Source organism: Callithrix jacchus, chromosome 1 (assembly GCF_049354715.1).
Source record: "Callithrix jacchus isolate 240 chromosome 1, calJac240_pri, whole genome shotgun sequence".
In the NCBI taxonomy this organism is placed as follows: Eukaryota; Metazoa; Chordata; class Mammalia; order Primates; family Cebidae; genus Callithrix; species Callithrix jacchus.
The window spans coordinates 18,450,926-18,466,535 of NC_133502.1; the positions used below are offsets into that span (position 1 = coordinate 18,450,926).

General features: G+C 41.4%; 1 protein-coding gene and 1 long non-coding RNA gene across 5 annotated transcripts; one reads left to right on the plus strand and one right to left on the minus strand.

Moving 5' to 3' along the window:
* The first annotated feature begins 20 nt into the window (after nt 1–20).
* Nucleotides 21–2,879, plus strand: LOC118152281 (uncharacterized). The gene is made up of 3 exons (XR_013518931.1): nt 21–1,230; nt 1,520–1,643; nt 2,473–2,879. It is a non-coding gene; the product is annotated as an uncharacterized LOC118152281 (long non-coding RNA).
* Nucleotides 2,880–6,502: 3,623 nt separating this feature from the next.
* Nucleotides 6,503–14,133, minus strand: TEX30 (testis expressed 30). Of its 4 annotated transcripts, none has more exons than XM_035293609.3 (6): nt 14,023–14,133; nt 10,402–10,476; nt 9,688–9,918; nt 8,624–8,675; nt 7,652–7,857; nt 6,503–6,962 (listed from the first exon to the last, which is right to left on the minus strand). In XM_035293609.3, exons 2-6 carry the CDS (start codon nt 10,414–10,416, stop codon nt 6,783–6,785), a joined length of 684 nt encoding a protein of 227 aa, XP_035149500.1. In that variant the 5' UTR covers nt 10,417–10,476; nt 14,023–14,133; the 3' UTR covers nt 6,503–6,782. The 4 variants fall into 4 exon arrangements, with proteins under 4 accessions (XP_035149500.1, XP_078183632.1, XP_078183681.1 ...); XM_078327506.1 differs by having other exon boundaries at nt 10,402–10,490; XM_078327555.1 differs by lacking the exon at nt 14,023–14,133 and adding an exon at nt 12,917–13,865.
* Between the last annotated feature and the right edge of the window lie 1,477 nt (nt 14,134–15,610).

Below are 15,610 nucleotides of genomic sequence, written 5' to 3' on the forward strand. Positions count from 1 at the left end.
AAATATAAAATATATTTGAATTGGTAGAAAGGATTTGATATAACCGTTTCTATTAACACTAGCAATCGTGTATTTTACGCTTCTTTGTGGTCAGGAAAATATAGTCCTTTCTTGAATGAATATAGATAAGGTTGACAGATTTAGCAAATAAAAACATTAGATGCCCAATTTAATTTGAATTTCAGAGAAATGTCAAATAATTTTTTTAGTCTAAGTATGTCCCATTGTGACCATGGAGAATGTATGATGACTTGTCTTTCATGGGCCCCATTTTTTTTCTTAAAATAGAACACATTTTATATTTCTTCTTGCTAGCAGGCTCTGTTGGCACCATTCCCCTTCAACAATCTATTGATATGCTGAAAGCTAACATGTTTTTGGAGTAACCTCCTGGTGAATTTCCTTTTCACCTTGTCTACAGTGATCCCAAGGAGCTACTTGTGAAGTGCTTTCCGATGTCAGAATTAAGGGTGGGGCAGAGGCAGATGTCAGTACAGTACTGCTCACTCTCAAAGTCTAGTGGGTAGACCTGGAAGCTTGCTGAGGAAATACAATTTTAATCACAAGAAAACACGACAGTCTGGACTGGTTATGAAAATGTTAACACTACCTTGGATTTAGAGTACTCTTCCTTTGAAGGTGTAATTCATTAATACTTCCTTTGCAGATGTAATTCATTAATGCTTCACTTTTTTTGGTTTTGTTTTTAGTACTTCACTTATCCAAGGTAGGCTGAGCAAAGAAGTAGTATTCATTACCCCGAAGGAAACTGTTCAGGCCCCTTTTGTCACATCAATTTAAATAAGTGCAACAAAGATTTACAAATTCAGCTGGGTGAAGTGGCTCATGCCTGTAATCCCTAGCACTTTGGGAGGCTGAGGTAGGTGGATGGCTTGAGCCCAGGAGTTTGAGACCAATACTAGGCAGCATAAGTGGACCCCTGTCTTCACCAAAAATTTAAAAATTAGCCAGGCGTGGTGGTGTGCATCTCTCGTTAGTCTCAGCTACTCAGGAGGCTGAGGTGGGAGGACTGCCTGAACCTGGGAGGTAAAGGCTGCAGTGAGCCATGATCCCGCCACTGGACTCCCATCCTGGACAACAGAAAGAGACACTGTCTCAAAAAATATATATATCAGCTCTTACTGTTGCTGAACATTAAAACTCATGAGGTCAATGACATTCTAAATGTTGGAATTTACAGTCCTCCAGTCTCCTGGATCACACATAAAGGTATTTATCATCTTTATTTAAGAATAACTCTTATCTTGAATTTTGTCTTTGCAAAGAATGGCCCTTTAGAATTCCTCTGGATTTTTCTAACACTATGGTAAAGTACACCTTCCCTGTACTCCCCTCCCAACAAAGACAGTTGAGGTAATTGTAGTCTCCTGGGTTTCCCTGTAAAATTTAAGCAGCTGGAAAAATACTCTTACTCTCAGCTACTTGCAAAATTTCTCTAAATCATTTCATGATAACTATTTTAAAGGGATTCGCTGTTTCAACACTTTCTTCTCTCTAGTTCCTTAGATCTTTCCAAGCTTTATGGCACTGAATCCCTAATTAGTATTCCACCCAAGAGCTCTTAAAGAACTGTAAAGGATGTGCTGCATACCACCCCCGCCGATGCTTAGGTTTACATAGAGGTAAGCATTATTCCTCTCCAGGGCTTTGCATGTTTGTTACTTATGTACTTGCTACTAACAAGAGTATACTATCTATTTTTCAGCATAAATGCTTCTGTCCCTTGGACTAGAAACCTCTTAGACCACTGTCAAGTGAACAGCATTAGAAGTAAATACAAAGCAAGATTCACTTGCTTAGAGAGTAAAAAGAAAAAAATATCTTAGAAAGCCCATTACAAACCGTAATACAAAATAGACACTACAAGAAAACACAAGAAAAATTCTGTTAACTTTTTTTTTTAAACTTTCTATTATATTTACCAGTGTTACCATCTTTGAACTACTTGGACTTTACGAACTTCATTTTTTTCTTTACATAATAGAAAAAAGTCCCAATATTAGATATATAAAATAGTCACATAAAGCCAGAGATTGTTCAAAATTGTTAGAAACTCTTTCTTAGTTTAATATATTTGTTGAATAATAAATTTGTAAAGTACTGAACGAGGAACCAAAATATGCTTTAACGTGTTTTGTTAAGATGAGGAAAACAGTCCCAACCTTGAAGGAATTTGTAATGTGAGATGGAGATATGAGTAACTTAATGAGAAGGCAGAGTGCGGTTAACAAAGAAATGAGGAAGATCTCACAGGAGTTTGAGGAGAGATACTTGGTTTGGGGTAATTTCAAGAAAAGCTGGAAAGCGGGGGAAATTTTAAGGACCTTAAAGAATGAGTAGGACTGGGAAACAGGCAAAGATGAACAAAGACAGTAAGAAGGAGAGTCAGAAATACTTCTTCCATTTTATAAACGTTGACATAGTCCATGTTAGTTATTTCATTGTTTACAGGTTTGAAATATGGGAAAAGAAGGCTAAAATGTTGATGGAGCCCTACTGTGAAGCCACCTTCAGAGACCTAACAGTTTTTAAGTTGGAAGTATCAACTGGTGTATCAAAGGAAGGAGACAATAAAACAGGAAAATCAATTAGGCTACTGCAATGATAGATGAGAATTGATAAGGGTCTGAATTAGAGTGGCGGTAAAAAGGAGAGTTAGAGACTGAAACCCAGGATTTGGCAACTGAAAGAAAGCAAATGGCTGAGTGTGGTGGCTCATGCCTGTAATCAGCTGAGATGGGCTTCTTCAGTCCTGGAGTTCGAAACCAGCCTGGGCAACAAAGCACGACCCCTTTAAAATATTTGAGACCTTGTCTCTACCAAAAATTTAAAAAGCCAGATGCAGTGGCAGGTGCCTGTAGTCCCAGCTACTTGGGAGACTGAGGTGGGAGGATCCCTTGAGGCCAGAAGTTCAAGGTTGCAATGGGGTATGATAACACCATTGCATTCCAGCCTGGGTGACGGAGTGAAACCCTGTCTTAAAAAAATTAAACTAGGCTGGGTGCAGTGGCTCAATCCTATAATCCCAGCACTTTGGGAGGCAGAGGTAGGTGGATCACTTGAGGTCAGGAATTCAAAGCCAACATGGCTAAACCCTGTCTCTACTAAAAATACAAAAATTAGTCCGGTGTGGTAGCACACGCCTATAATTCTGGCTACTCAGGAGGCTGAAGAACAAGAATCACTTGAACCCAGGAGGCAGAGGTTGTAGTGAGCTTAGATCGCACCACTGCACTCCAGTCTCAAAAACAAATGAAACAACAACAACAAAACTAAAATAATAAAAGAAAGCAAATGGATCAAGGAGCGGAATGGAAGAGTTAATGGTGAGGGAGAAAGGACTTACAGCTAATCCCAAATATGGTCTGTCCCAACATGGGCACTATTGACATTTTGGACAGAATACTTCTTTGTGTGGCTGCAGTCCTGTGTATTGTAGGATGCTTACCAACACCCCTACCTTCTACCTACAGAATGCTAGTGGCACCCCAACCCTGGCTGTGACAATCAAAAATATTTCTAGACATTGCTAATGTCCCCAGTCCCCAGGCTGCAGACCAGGACTGGTCCTTGGCCCACCAGGAACCAAGAGTGGGCAAGCAAGCATTACTGCCTGAGCTCCACCTCCTGTCAGATCAGCTGTGGTATAAGGTTCTTATAGGAGCAGGGAATGTTATTGTGAACTGTGCACGTGGGGGATCTATAGGTTGCAGGCTTCTTATGAGAATCTAATGACTGATGATCTGGGGTGGCACACTTTCAACTGGAAAACATCCCCACCCCTGCCACCCCCACCCCAGTCAGATTGAAAAATTGTCTTCACGAAATGGGTCCCTGATGCCAAAAAAGTTGGGGACCACTGCCCTAAGGGGTAAAGGTCCCCCACCAGGTGGGAAACATTAGTCTAGGTGAGTAGTTATGAGGTAGGAGAATAGGGTCTGGAGGCAGGAAACCAAGACCAATTCACCCTGACTTCCCACAACTGAATTAATAGGAAAATCCCAACTTTCCATGCCTAAGTAACAAAAGGACCAGAAGCTACTCCCTTTGCAAATCCCCTTTTCTGTGCAGCAGATGGAAAACTGAAAGTACCTCTGATTGTTTACATAGGAGTGTAACTTTGTAACTTCACTTCTCTGACCCGTAGCTTTCCGCAACTAATCATACTGACTGTGGACCACCATTTACATGGGGTGAACACCAAGTAGACAATGGGAAACCTCTAGGTGTCTGGACCCCAGAAGATTCCTCATCCAGGGCTCTTGAGCCACTGCTTGGGCCTCTCCCACATTGTGGAATGTATTATCATTTTCAATAAATCTCTGCTTTCATTGCTTCATTCTTTCCTCCCTTTGCTGTGCATTTTGTGCAATTCTTTATTCAAAACGTCAAGACCCTCTACCGGTTACAGCTATGCCATTAATCAGGGTCTATCAGAAAAGGGCCAGAATGGCTCTTTGACTATAATCTCAGACTTGAAGGGGCTGAACATTTTCCCGCAAGACGTGGCCTATCTGTGCAGGAGAGCAGATGTGACCTTCTTTAAAAAGTTTGTGGCTGGGCGCGGTGGCTCAAGCCTGTAATCCCAGCACTTTGGGAGGCCGAGGCGGGATCACGAGGTCAAGATATCGAGACAATCCTGGTCAACATGGTGAAACCCCATCTCTACTAAAGATACAAAAAATTATCTGGGCATGGTGGTGCGTGCCTGTAATCCCAGCTACTCAGGAGGCTGAGGCAGGAGAATTGCCTGAACCCAGGAGGCAGAGGTTGCGGTGAGCCGAGATTGCGCCATTGCACTCCAGCCTAGGTAACAAAAGCGAAACGTCGTCTCAAAAAAAAAAAAAAAAGTTTCAGATTTAGATATGTCATTTGTATCTTTCTCCAGTTCTATGCTCCCCAAATATGGCTATTCAGTCTTCAAATGTCAAGCCATTACATCAACAAGGAACACTAGTTTCTTACAGACAACTCAGGGGAAAGATCAACTTTAAATGATCATCTATCTACATTACTCCTATATTTAATATAGTATCTTTGGTCATATTATGCCTAAAGTTTAATTTATAAACTCAAATATTATACATCATATAGCCTGGTTAGTAGGCCTTTAGATGTTGTGTTGTACTTTTAACATTATGGTCTGCTTTGTAGAAAGTTGTCCTTTGTATTTTCCTTTTCCCATTTATTTTATTTCTGGTTAACAATACTAATGTTCCCCAATGACCTATAGTTGTTAATAGATTCTATCTTCTTGATAGCTTTGGGTTGTTTTTATGTTTATAATCTTTTGATACGAGTAGTGTTTTAAAATTTCAAATGTTAAGTATTGTTTAGTTACACAATGTTCTTAAAAATTTAGGTTCAGGAAATGACTTGGTCAAAAAGTAACTATTATACAGAGTAACAGAAATTTTAAATTTAGTTACACATCACTTCATTCTATAATACTAAGGATTTGGACATTACCTGGGTTTTCATTCATATTTAGAAAAACAGTATTTTAAATCTACTGATTCCACCAGGGCAGGAAGAGTGTGGGGCCTCAAAAATCTGCAAGCTGCCCAGGCCACTTGAGGCTGTTCCAACGACCTAACATTAAGAGCAGTAGGGAGGATATGCAAAAGATTTACTATAAAAAACCATTTATTATTACAAACTTTTATTTAACATCAGCCTTATTACCTTTTGTGAACACTACAGGAAATACAGAAACTGTTTTTAATATATAACTCAACAGCATTCAAGCTTGAGATGGGGAGATAGCTGAACTTCCCAATGCAACATTAAGTGCCCCAATTGCCTAGATATAGCAAAGGTGTACCAAAATTTAGCAATTATTTATCTCTTTAATCAGAGTGGTCTACCTATTGATTTTACACACGACTTTTTTTGAGACAGAGTCTCACTCTGTCACCCAGGCTGGAGTGCAGTGGTACACTCTGGGCTCACTACAGCCCCCACTTCCTGGGTTTAAGCGATTCTTCCCCCTCATCCTTCAAGTAGCTGGGACTACAGACATGCACCACCACACTTGGCTAATTTCTGTATTTTTAGTAGAGATGAGGTTTCGGTACATTGGCCGCTGGTCTCAAACTCCTGGCCTCAAGTGATCTGCCTGCCTCGGCCTCCCAAAATGCTTGGATTACAGGCGTGAGCCATGGTAACCAGCCTCCCACATTATGTTCTAAGTTCCAAGTTTTTACTCATCTTTACAAACCCAATGAGGTTTGCCTGTAATAAGCCTTCAGTGAACACTTCTTGAATTAAAGATATTTCATTCTAAAAAGTCTTCAGGGTCCCTATATTTGAAACATATGTCCATTCCTATCCCTTCAGTGAGATTTATTAAAAGATTAGATAAAAAGATGTGTACATTTTATAAATCTGACTAGATTAACCCTAACAAAGTTTTGTTTTCCTTTACTGACATTACTCTGCCAAATTTCTCAGTTGTATATCAGTAAGACAAAAGCACATCTGTAACAAAATTCAAATGTTTAATTTTTTTCAAAACTTAACTATACTAATGAAAATAAATTATATTTAGACCACCTTCGATATTTTTACATCATCTTTATACAACTATAACAGTGCTTTCAAAAGACGTTTTGTGAAGGACATTAATTTCACATTTCAAATGTGTTTCAAAAATAAGGGAACATTAAATATCAAATTAGTCTGAAATATTTCTCAATGCTGGGGCATATAGTTCTTTATCAAATTAGCTGTACGTGTATTCAAAATAACATGGCTTTTAACTAATGACATTTCTTGTCCATTTCAGTAATTTCTTGGATCCAAAACAAAATCTGTGTATTTATTTCTTTGAAAACATCATTTGTCGACCGTCCTTTCACTGCCATGGAATGATTTGCCTTCTCAATCCAGTGGATTTTATGGGGAGCTTGCATTTTCTGTGCCACTTTCTCCAACAAGTTCTAAAGAAAAAAAGAAGAGGATACTAGACTAATGTTCTATTGATATTTAATAAAAGGTCCTGTCTCCTCTGCCTATACTGGCATTCATTCACAAGTATTCATTAATTGCTTTCTCACAGACAACTTTCTAGGCAACAGAATGTGCGAGGAAATGTCCACGAACGTGGCAGTCCGCTTCTCTTAGCTACAGCAATACCGCATATCAAGCATTCATTATTGATAATAAAATGTTAAATAAATTGAAGTAAAAAAGTCTATTTTCCCCAAAAAATCTTTTTCCCAAGTAAATTATACGCTCTGGGGAATACGAAATTGTTTGATAATATTGGGCTAATATTTAATAATGTGTAGACATTGCCAACCCTTTCTCAAGAGTCAATTTTAAAACAAATAATCTGCCTGAATGTTGAAATGATTTAAAAAATGTACAGTCTAGTAATCCCCAAATCAGAAGATTCAGATATTAATCCTTCATTTCCCAAATAAGGGTCATATCTATCAGGGAGACAAATTTTGTCACTATATTTCTATTTTTAGGTTCTCAAAAGCAACAGGGTAACCAAAACACAAAACTAGTGTTAATCAAATTAGCAACTTTTAAAAGAGACTGTTGCAGGAAGTATGTTGCTCCCAAGATATGTCTGCCTTTCATTCTCTTTCATTCACACAAACATTGAGTTATAATTCACCTTTTCACACATTTCATCTGCTGAGCCTGACACAAACAGTACAGGCTCTTTTAAACGAAAGAGATCTTCATCTCTGAGTTTATGCTGCTGCTTTGGATGGTGCAGTGGATAAGAAATACAAATGAGACCTCGAACAAAATCATCAGCATCATCTGGCTCAATGTGACACATTACAGAAGCAGCTGCTCTTGAGCCCATTGAACGACCTAAAATCAATTAAAATTAAGTTCAGTTTGAAATATAAACTTTTACATAAAGTAGCAGTGATGGGTGGCAAATTGGATCTTTTACTGTTCATCATATCTGTTTACCAACAAATTAACTCCAAAAGATAGCAATTAACAAGATGTAATACCAGGCTGGGTGCAGTGGCTCACACCTATAATCCCAGCACTTTGGGAGGCCTAGGTGGGCAGACTGTCTGAGGTCAAGAGTTCAAAACCAGCCTGACCAACATGGTGAAACCCCATCTCTATTAAAAATACAAAAATCAGCCAGGTGTGGTGGTGCACACCTGTAGTCCCAACTCCTTGGGAGGATGAGGCAGGAGAATCACTTGAACTGGGGAAGTGGAGGTTGCAGTGAGCCAAGATGGTGCCACTGCCCTCCAGCCTGGGCAACAGAGCAAGACTCTGTCACAACATCATCAACAAAAAACTAAAAACTGATCTTAAGCCAAATGTTAAAAAAAAAAAGGTAATTATTTTTCTGAAGAACACTTAAAAGGACAAGAACAATCCTTATAAAGGAATCATCATATGTGAGAGATGAATAAAAGGAAAGAAGCTCAGATTATAATACATATACATGAGGTTCATATTTGCTTTAAGTATATAAAGTGTTTTAACATTAAAAAGGTGACTTACCAAAACAACAATCCTTAAATTAGCTTCCTATAATCAATTAATTCTCCATTACCTATTCTTATATTAAAATGAGTAATTAACAAGTATTCACAAGTATTATACTTACCTCCAAGAAAAACTCCTGCAAGTTTGTATTCTCCTGATGTCTTTAGGTAATTCTACAAAAAATAAAAAAAATTATCAGTTCTTCACATATAAAATATTCCACTGGAAATGCAAGATATATTATTTCTCATTATGACTGAAATGTATGAAAATCTATGCAAAGATACTCAGAAAATCTTAAGGGATTCTTAAAAGAAGTAATCAGTACTTCCTCTTCTGGTCATGCCTTCACTATTAAATCACATGTTAGGTAATACAGGCAAGTATGTGAGTAAAAAGTCAATCTACCATTACTAAAATATTTAAGCACTAAACTATTTTTACAGAACAAATTATATTTTAAAAAGACCAGTAAAGGCTTCCAACTAGTAACAAATTTGATAGTGTTAACATCTAAAGTTCTGAAAATCTTATTAGTAAGCTTGAAATTATTTAGATCGAGGTGTCCAATCTTTTGGCTTCCCTGGATCACAGTGGAAGAAGAACTGTCTTGGGCCACACATAAAATACACTAACACTAATGATACCTGATGAGCTAAAAAAGGAAAAAATTGCAAAAAAAAAAATCTCATGTTTTAAGTAAGTTTGCAAACTTATGTTGGGCCACATTCAAAGCTGTCCTGGGCTACAAGTGGCCCATGGGTTGGACAAGATTAATTTAAGGAAACTTTATTGTTATCCAGAGATTTTAAGCAACATATACAGAAAACAGTGTCATATTTGTATATGCGTAGTATGGTAGATGAAATACTCTAGAATGCTAAAGCTATATGCTAAAGTTACATAATTCCAGTGAGAAAAATCATTAAGTAGTTTAGAAGTTTCCTTACACTTCTTGGCAATCATGGAGGAACATTTATGATGTAAGCATTCATCTCCATGGAAACTGATGACAAGGGAAATCTGACCACTGAAAAGCTTTCATGTACTGCTGGGTTTTCTAAGAATACGCTCATTCAAAGATTTTTAAAATTAAACCAAATGTCTACTAATACAATTTATCTTACATTTATTAAGTATTTCAAACAGAATTCTGTTATAATAAACATAAAGAAATTTTCTTACCAAAACTGATTTATATGCCTTAATTCTATGTACAATATTAAGGCCTTTGCAGGTAAATCTCAGGCAAAAAAACCCGTGAGATGCAAGATGGGATGCCAGTGACATCAAATGAGGAAGATTCATATCTCCTGATGCTCCATGTGTAAGAATTATTCCGTATGTTAAGTTCTTGTTAGGTACCAAACAAACAGCATCTAGTAATTTATTTCCAAAAGGTATTTTTAATTTAACCTGGAATTCAAGAGAATAAAGGGATCAAAAATTACTTTCTTGCCTATTAAGACAACTGAACAACTATATACATGTTTTCTCTGTGTGGTTCATAATTCAAGTCATAGCCTCCAAATAAAAAGTAGTGATATTAATAATAGTATTTAAGTGCTTACTGTGTCGGGTGCTATTATAAGCGCTGTATATGTATTAACTTATTTAACCTTTCCAACAATTCTATGAGGCAAGTACTATCATCATCCCCGTTTTATAGATAAGGCACTAAATTATCTATTTACAGATGATACTTGTCCAAGGTTATATAGCCACTAGCTAGGATTTAAACTCAGACAGTCTGCTCTAGATTCCTCACTCTTAACCACTTATGCTATACTGCCTCCCACAGTGAAAGTTGAAAATAAGATTACTCTGAAGCCATATAATTACAAATAAATAAACAAAAAACCAGGAACCCTGAAGATGCAGAACATATGAAAATATTACCTCTGTATGACTCATTTTCACTGTTGAATAACAAACTTAAAGTGCATTTACATCTGAGAAGCAAAGGACATCTCCCTGAAAAGAAGATTCTGTTGTGAAAGGTGAGTTGGCAGACATGGATATGACACAAAAAAGTATGAATGAACACATTCAGCAGCTAAAATAAACATTTAGAATTACTTCCCTAAAATCTGGTGTCTTTACATGTACATTATTCTATGGGCACTCAGAATTGGTTAGAGGGCCAGGTGCAGGGTTGGCAGATGTTATCGAAGATGAAGCAAAGGTAATACTTTGACATGGAAACTGTAAGGTAATTCATATCAAAGTAGGATGCTGTATATTGGAAAAAATGATAAAGTAAAAAAAAATATATATATATACATTTTTCTAAGAATCTTCATTCGAAACAACTATCCTAAACTTAATTTCTCAGCATCTTACTAACCCATTTTCTTCATCATTATAGTTCCCAAGCCTTCCCATCCAGACCTTGTCACGTAACTTTATAGTGCTGCCAGGAGACAGAGTATATATGTCTTTACCCTATTTGCTTTGGACTTGGCTATGTAACTTGTTTCAACTAATGGAATGTGGGTAGACATTTCAATGTGTGACTTCCGAGCTAAGGCATGGCAAACTTCCAGAAGCCCTCTTGAACTTTCACCCTCAGTCATGAGAAAAACATACTCTAGGTAGTTTTGCATTTTCAGCCTTGGTCTTAAAACAAAGACACATGGAACAGATCTGAACCCAAAACTGAAATCTGAAGTCCAGACTAGTCTAACCAAAATCTAAACAACCGCTAATCTGAAGATCCATGAGGATGAAATGTAAGCCACTGAAATTTTGGGGTTGTTATGTAGCATTCCTTCCTATGTTAAGAGTTTAGGATCAACATCAGGATCTCCACTACTCACTCATTTTTTTCCATTAACATTTACTTATTCATTCATTCATTCAATAGGTAACAATAACATGGTTTAAAGTTCAAAAGGTACCAAGAGTATGTAATGAAAAAGTCTTACTCATTCCACTTTTGACTTGTCATCAGATCCCCTCTCCAAAGGTAACCAATATTACCTGCTTCTTACTTATCCTTCCAGATAGCACTGAACTTATTTTCACACAAGTGTAAGTGTATGTATAAGATAAATTCCTGGGAGAGGAATCACCGTGTCAAAGGGTTTGTTCATAATTTTTTACAGAATTTTTTTTTCACAGAATTTCCTGAGGTGAATATATTTCATTTCTGAATAGGTATCGTGTGCACAGGGTACATTTTTAAAATGTAAACAGAAGTCAAAGGATTTGTTTATAATGTTTTACAGAATTTTTTTTCATAGACCTTCCTGAGGTGAAGAATGCATTTCATTTTTGAATAGGTATCTTGTGCACATGGTACATTTCAAAAGAAAATGCAAACAGAAGTTGCCTTACACTCTTCCCCCAGCCTCCAAGTTCCTTTTCCTTCCTAGAAACCACTATAACCAACTCACTATGTACCTTTCTCCATCTGTTTGCGTGTGTGTGTGTGTGTGTGTAAAATTTTATTTCAGCCTGGAGGGCGTTAGTCTGATCTGACTGCAGAAGTTCTGGAACTGAGTGGGAGAAGGGGGATGAAGGACTTCAAGCTTCAGTGTCCCTGTCTTCATACATGTAGCCCCATAATTAACTATGCCCGGGTTACTCAGTTCAAAGATCCTGTTTTACTTTCACAAGAGAATAAGCCTCCATCCAGTCTTCTAACAAGGGGAAAGGCAGTCACCAACAGCGTGAAATGGGGAAGGGGATCTGGATATCCAATTGCTTCTCAGATTTCACCTAAATCACCTCTCTTTAAAGTTCCCTACACCCACCTCCTGCACCACCACCACCTTCATTCCCAGTACCACGGCTGTCCAATGCTGCCAGTTTCCGTGCAGTTTGAAGATTCTGTGGTTAATACAGGGTTTACTAAGATAGCTGCGTTTTAGAGCCTGCTATTTGATGGTCAGTGTTTCCTTTCCTATTCTCCCACTGTTGGGGGGTTTATTTTTTGTTTTTATTTTTAAAATCCCCTTAATGTAATTTTAGTAAAATTTCAGGAAAGAGTAAATTTAGATTCATGTACACAATCACTATCTTAGAATGCTTCATTTTTTTTTTTCTCACTCCGGGGCCCAGGCCTGAAAATTCAGTGGCACAATCATAGCTCATGGCATCCTCGAACTCCTGAGCTCAAACGATCCTCTTGTCTCTGGAGTAGGTGGGACTACAAACGCTCATCACCACACCCACTAATTTCTTAAAAATGTTTCTGTAGTTTCACAGGCTGGTCTCAAACTCCTGGGCTCAAGGGATCCCTGTGTGTTGGCCTCCCAAACCGCTGGGATGCCAAGGGGTGCGCCACCTTGCCCGGCCTGCTTTACTATACACACTTCCCGATGAACAGAGTGTTCTTCACGGTTGGTGCACACATGCTGGTTTACTTCAGAAACACTGAAAATGCCCCATAACACAATCCCCAACCAACCTGCTCTAGATCGCCTGAGTTTGTTTCTGTTTGTTCTTTTTTTGAGACGGAGTCTCGCTGTGTCGCCCAGGCTGGAGTGCAATGGCACAATCTTGACTCACTGCAACCTCCACCTCCCGGGTTCAAGCGATTCTCCTGCCTCAGCCTCCCGAGTAGCTGGGATTACAGGTACCCACCAACACACCCGGCTAACTTTTTTGCATTTTTAGTAGAGACGGGGTTTCACCATGTTTGTCAGGCTGGTCTCGAACTCCTGACCTCAGGTGATCTGCCTGCCTCGGCCTCTTAAAGTGCTGAAATTACAGGCGTTAGCCACCACACCCCGCCTCCGTCGTCTGGGTTTTCATTTCTGGCTTTAGGTTCATAGAGGGCAGGGTTTGAGGCCTAGCCTGGCCTCAGTGCCCTCAACGGCGACGGTGAAGATGACCGGCTAGAGCTGCCGCGCCCGCGAAACGCCAGCGCCAGTGGCGACCGGAGCGCCGGCTCCAATGGCTGGGCCGTCGGCGGAGTTCTAGGCCAAGTCCTGCTAAGAACGGCTGGGCGATCACCGCCGACGCCACGGAGCGGAGACACCACAAGCCCCTTCAACTTTCAGTTAAAAACGTTCGTGCCTTGTTAGGTCCACAGCATTACGTTGGCGATCGTGGGGCAAACAAAAGCGCTGAGTCCAGTTTCACAGGGGGTCCCGTCCACCACCCCAGCAAACATGGAGCGAAAATTCAAAGCGGGTCTCATGGGCGTGCGGGGCTTGGCGGCGCTCGGGCTCGGGATCCGTTCCCTCCGCAAATGCGCGCTGCCCGGGCCGTCCCCAGCGACCCCTCTCCACTCGGAGGCTGCTTCGAGTCAGTCACCGGGACTGGCTGACGCGGTCCAGGTTGGCCCCGTCCGGCTCTCCCCGCCCGTACCAACCCCACACTCCGCCCTCCTACTCGGCGAAGCAGAGGAAGCCCCCACCGGGCACCGAACTGAACGGAACGCCTCCCGGCTCGGACCAACGGCGACACCCGTGAGCCTCTAACGCTTCAGTCGGGCCTGCCGGACGCTCTCCCCGTCCCCCAGGAAGCTGTCCCTCAGCCAGCGGCGCCAACCGCCACCGCCTTACTTACCGGGGAAGGCAAAAGTGGCCGTGGGCACCCAACCGCCCTCACTCCCTTCAGGGAGCTGATGAGCGCGCTCGAAGCGACCGCCTAGCTTGCCCCGCCACTACGTTCGACTACGGCGCACGCGTGTGCAGGCCACGCCCCCGGCTGCGCGGGCCGGGCCGCAGAGCACGCCGGGAGCGTGAGTCTCCCAGCCCGCTACAGCCAGGAGCGTTCGGCGGGGACAAGCAGAGCCAGGGGAGGGCACCAGGGTGCGCCGCCGCCACAGCAGCACGCGGACGGCTGGAAAGCCAGCCCCAGTTACCTCCTCCTCCAGCACTGCTCCACTCGAGGCCCTTCCGCATGCCAGCCACCTCTCCATTCCGAGGCGGGATCAGCTCTCACCCGTCTTTTCCTCACACCCGCAGTCGATTTGTTAGTCCCGTTAGGGTCAAACGCTTACAGAATCCAGCCGCTTCAGACACTTCTACATGGGGTCCGGCCCCCTGTTATCTTTGCGGGGATAATTCTGACAGTCACTTAAATGGTGGCTTGGTACCATCTTGCCCTCGCCTGGCCCTTGTCGGCGACGCCGCAGCCACGTGGATGCTGTGGAAACCTAAACACACCCTCCCACTTCCCAAGGTTCCGCGCTCATCCCCAAAGCCAGAGTCCGGAGGTCGCCGAAGCCGTCGCAGGCGATCTGTCCCCCACCTCTCCCCTCTCCATCTGGCTCCTTTTCTGGAGGCCCCAGGCAGCCCGGCCTCCGCTGTCCTCACCACCACCCACCAGGCGGGACCCCACAACGACGGGCTTTTGTCCCGGCTGCTCCCTCCCAGCCTGGGCCGCGTCTCCTCGGGTTGACATGGGCGCGGGGTTTTCACAGCGAGGCCTCCCGGCTCTTCCTGTCCTTCCCCGGTCAGTGTCTCCTCACTGCACTATCAGCTCCCAGGTGAAGACAGGGTTGCGTTTTGTACATTTTTATTTTATTAACCGTGAACCTCTTGTGTACGAACAAGGCTCGGAAAAAAAAATATTTTTTGAGGGAATGAATCTTCCCCAAGACCAGTGCAGTTGGCACCTGCCCTCTTTTCTGCCACGGTGCATGTAAGAAAATGCATTCCACAAAACCACGGAGTCACTGTCATCTATCCCAAGTGTTTCCCCGGATTACAAACTCTTAATACTTCTTTGTCTCCTAATTTTTTAGCGGTGTGTTTTAAAACAACTTTCTTTACACGCCATAAAATTCACTCATTTAAAGTGTACCATTCAGTGATTTTCAGTTATTTTAAAACCATTTGCAACCATCACTATAAGAACATTTCCATCATCCCCCCCAAAAAGTGTGTGCTCACTTACAGTTGAGGCAGGAGATCAGCAGGACTTGTTTCCAAGCACTGGTCACCACCCCAATGATCGAAACAAGACCAGGTCACAACAGGACGCTCTAAAAAAAAAACCGGCCAAAACTGCCCTAAAGAAACCGGCCCAAACTAGCTAAAACCAGGATGGCGACCAAAGTGACCTCTAGTGCCCTCACTGCTTATTGTATGCTAATTATAATACTTAGCATGCTAAGACACTTCCACCAGCGCCCTGACACTTTACGAAT

Excerpts from the sequence above, each read along its gene's own strand:
- TEX30 (XM_035293609.3), bottom strand. Across the intron at positions 7,858-8,623 it reads TGCAGGAGTTTTTCTTGGAG|GTCGTTCAATGGGCTCAAGA; the intron begins GTAAGTATAATA and ends AATTGATTTTAG. Across the intron at positions 6,963-7,651 it reads CAGATGAAATGTGTGAAAAG|AACTTGTTGGAGAAAGTGGC; the intron begins GTGAATTATAAC and ends TTTTTTCTTTAG.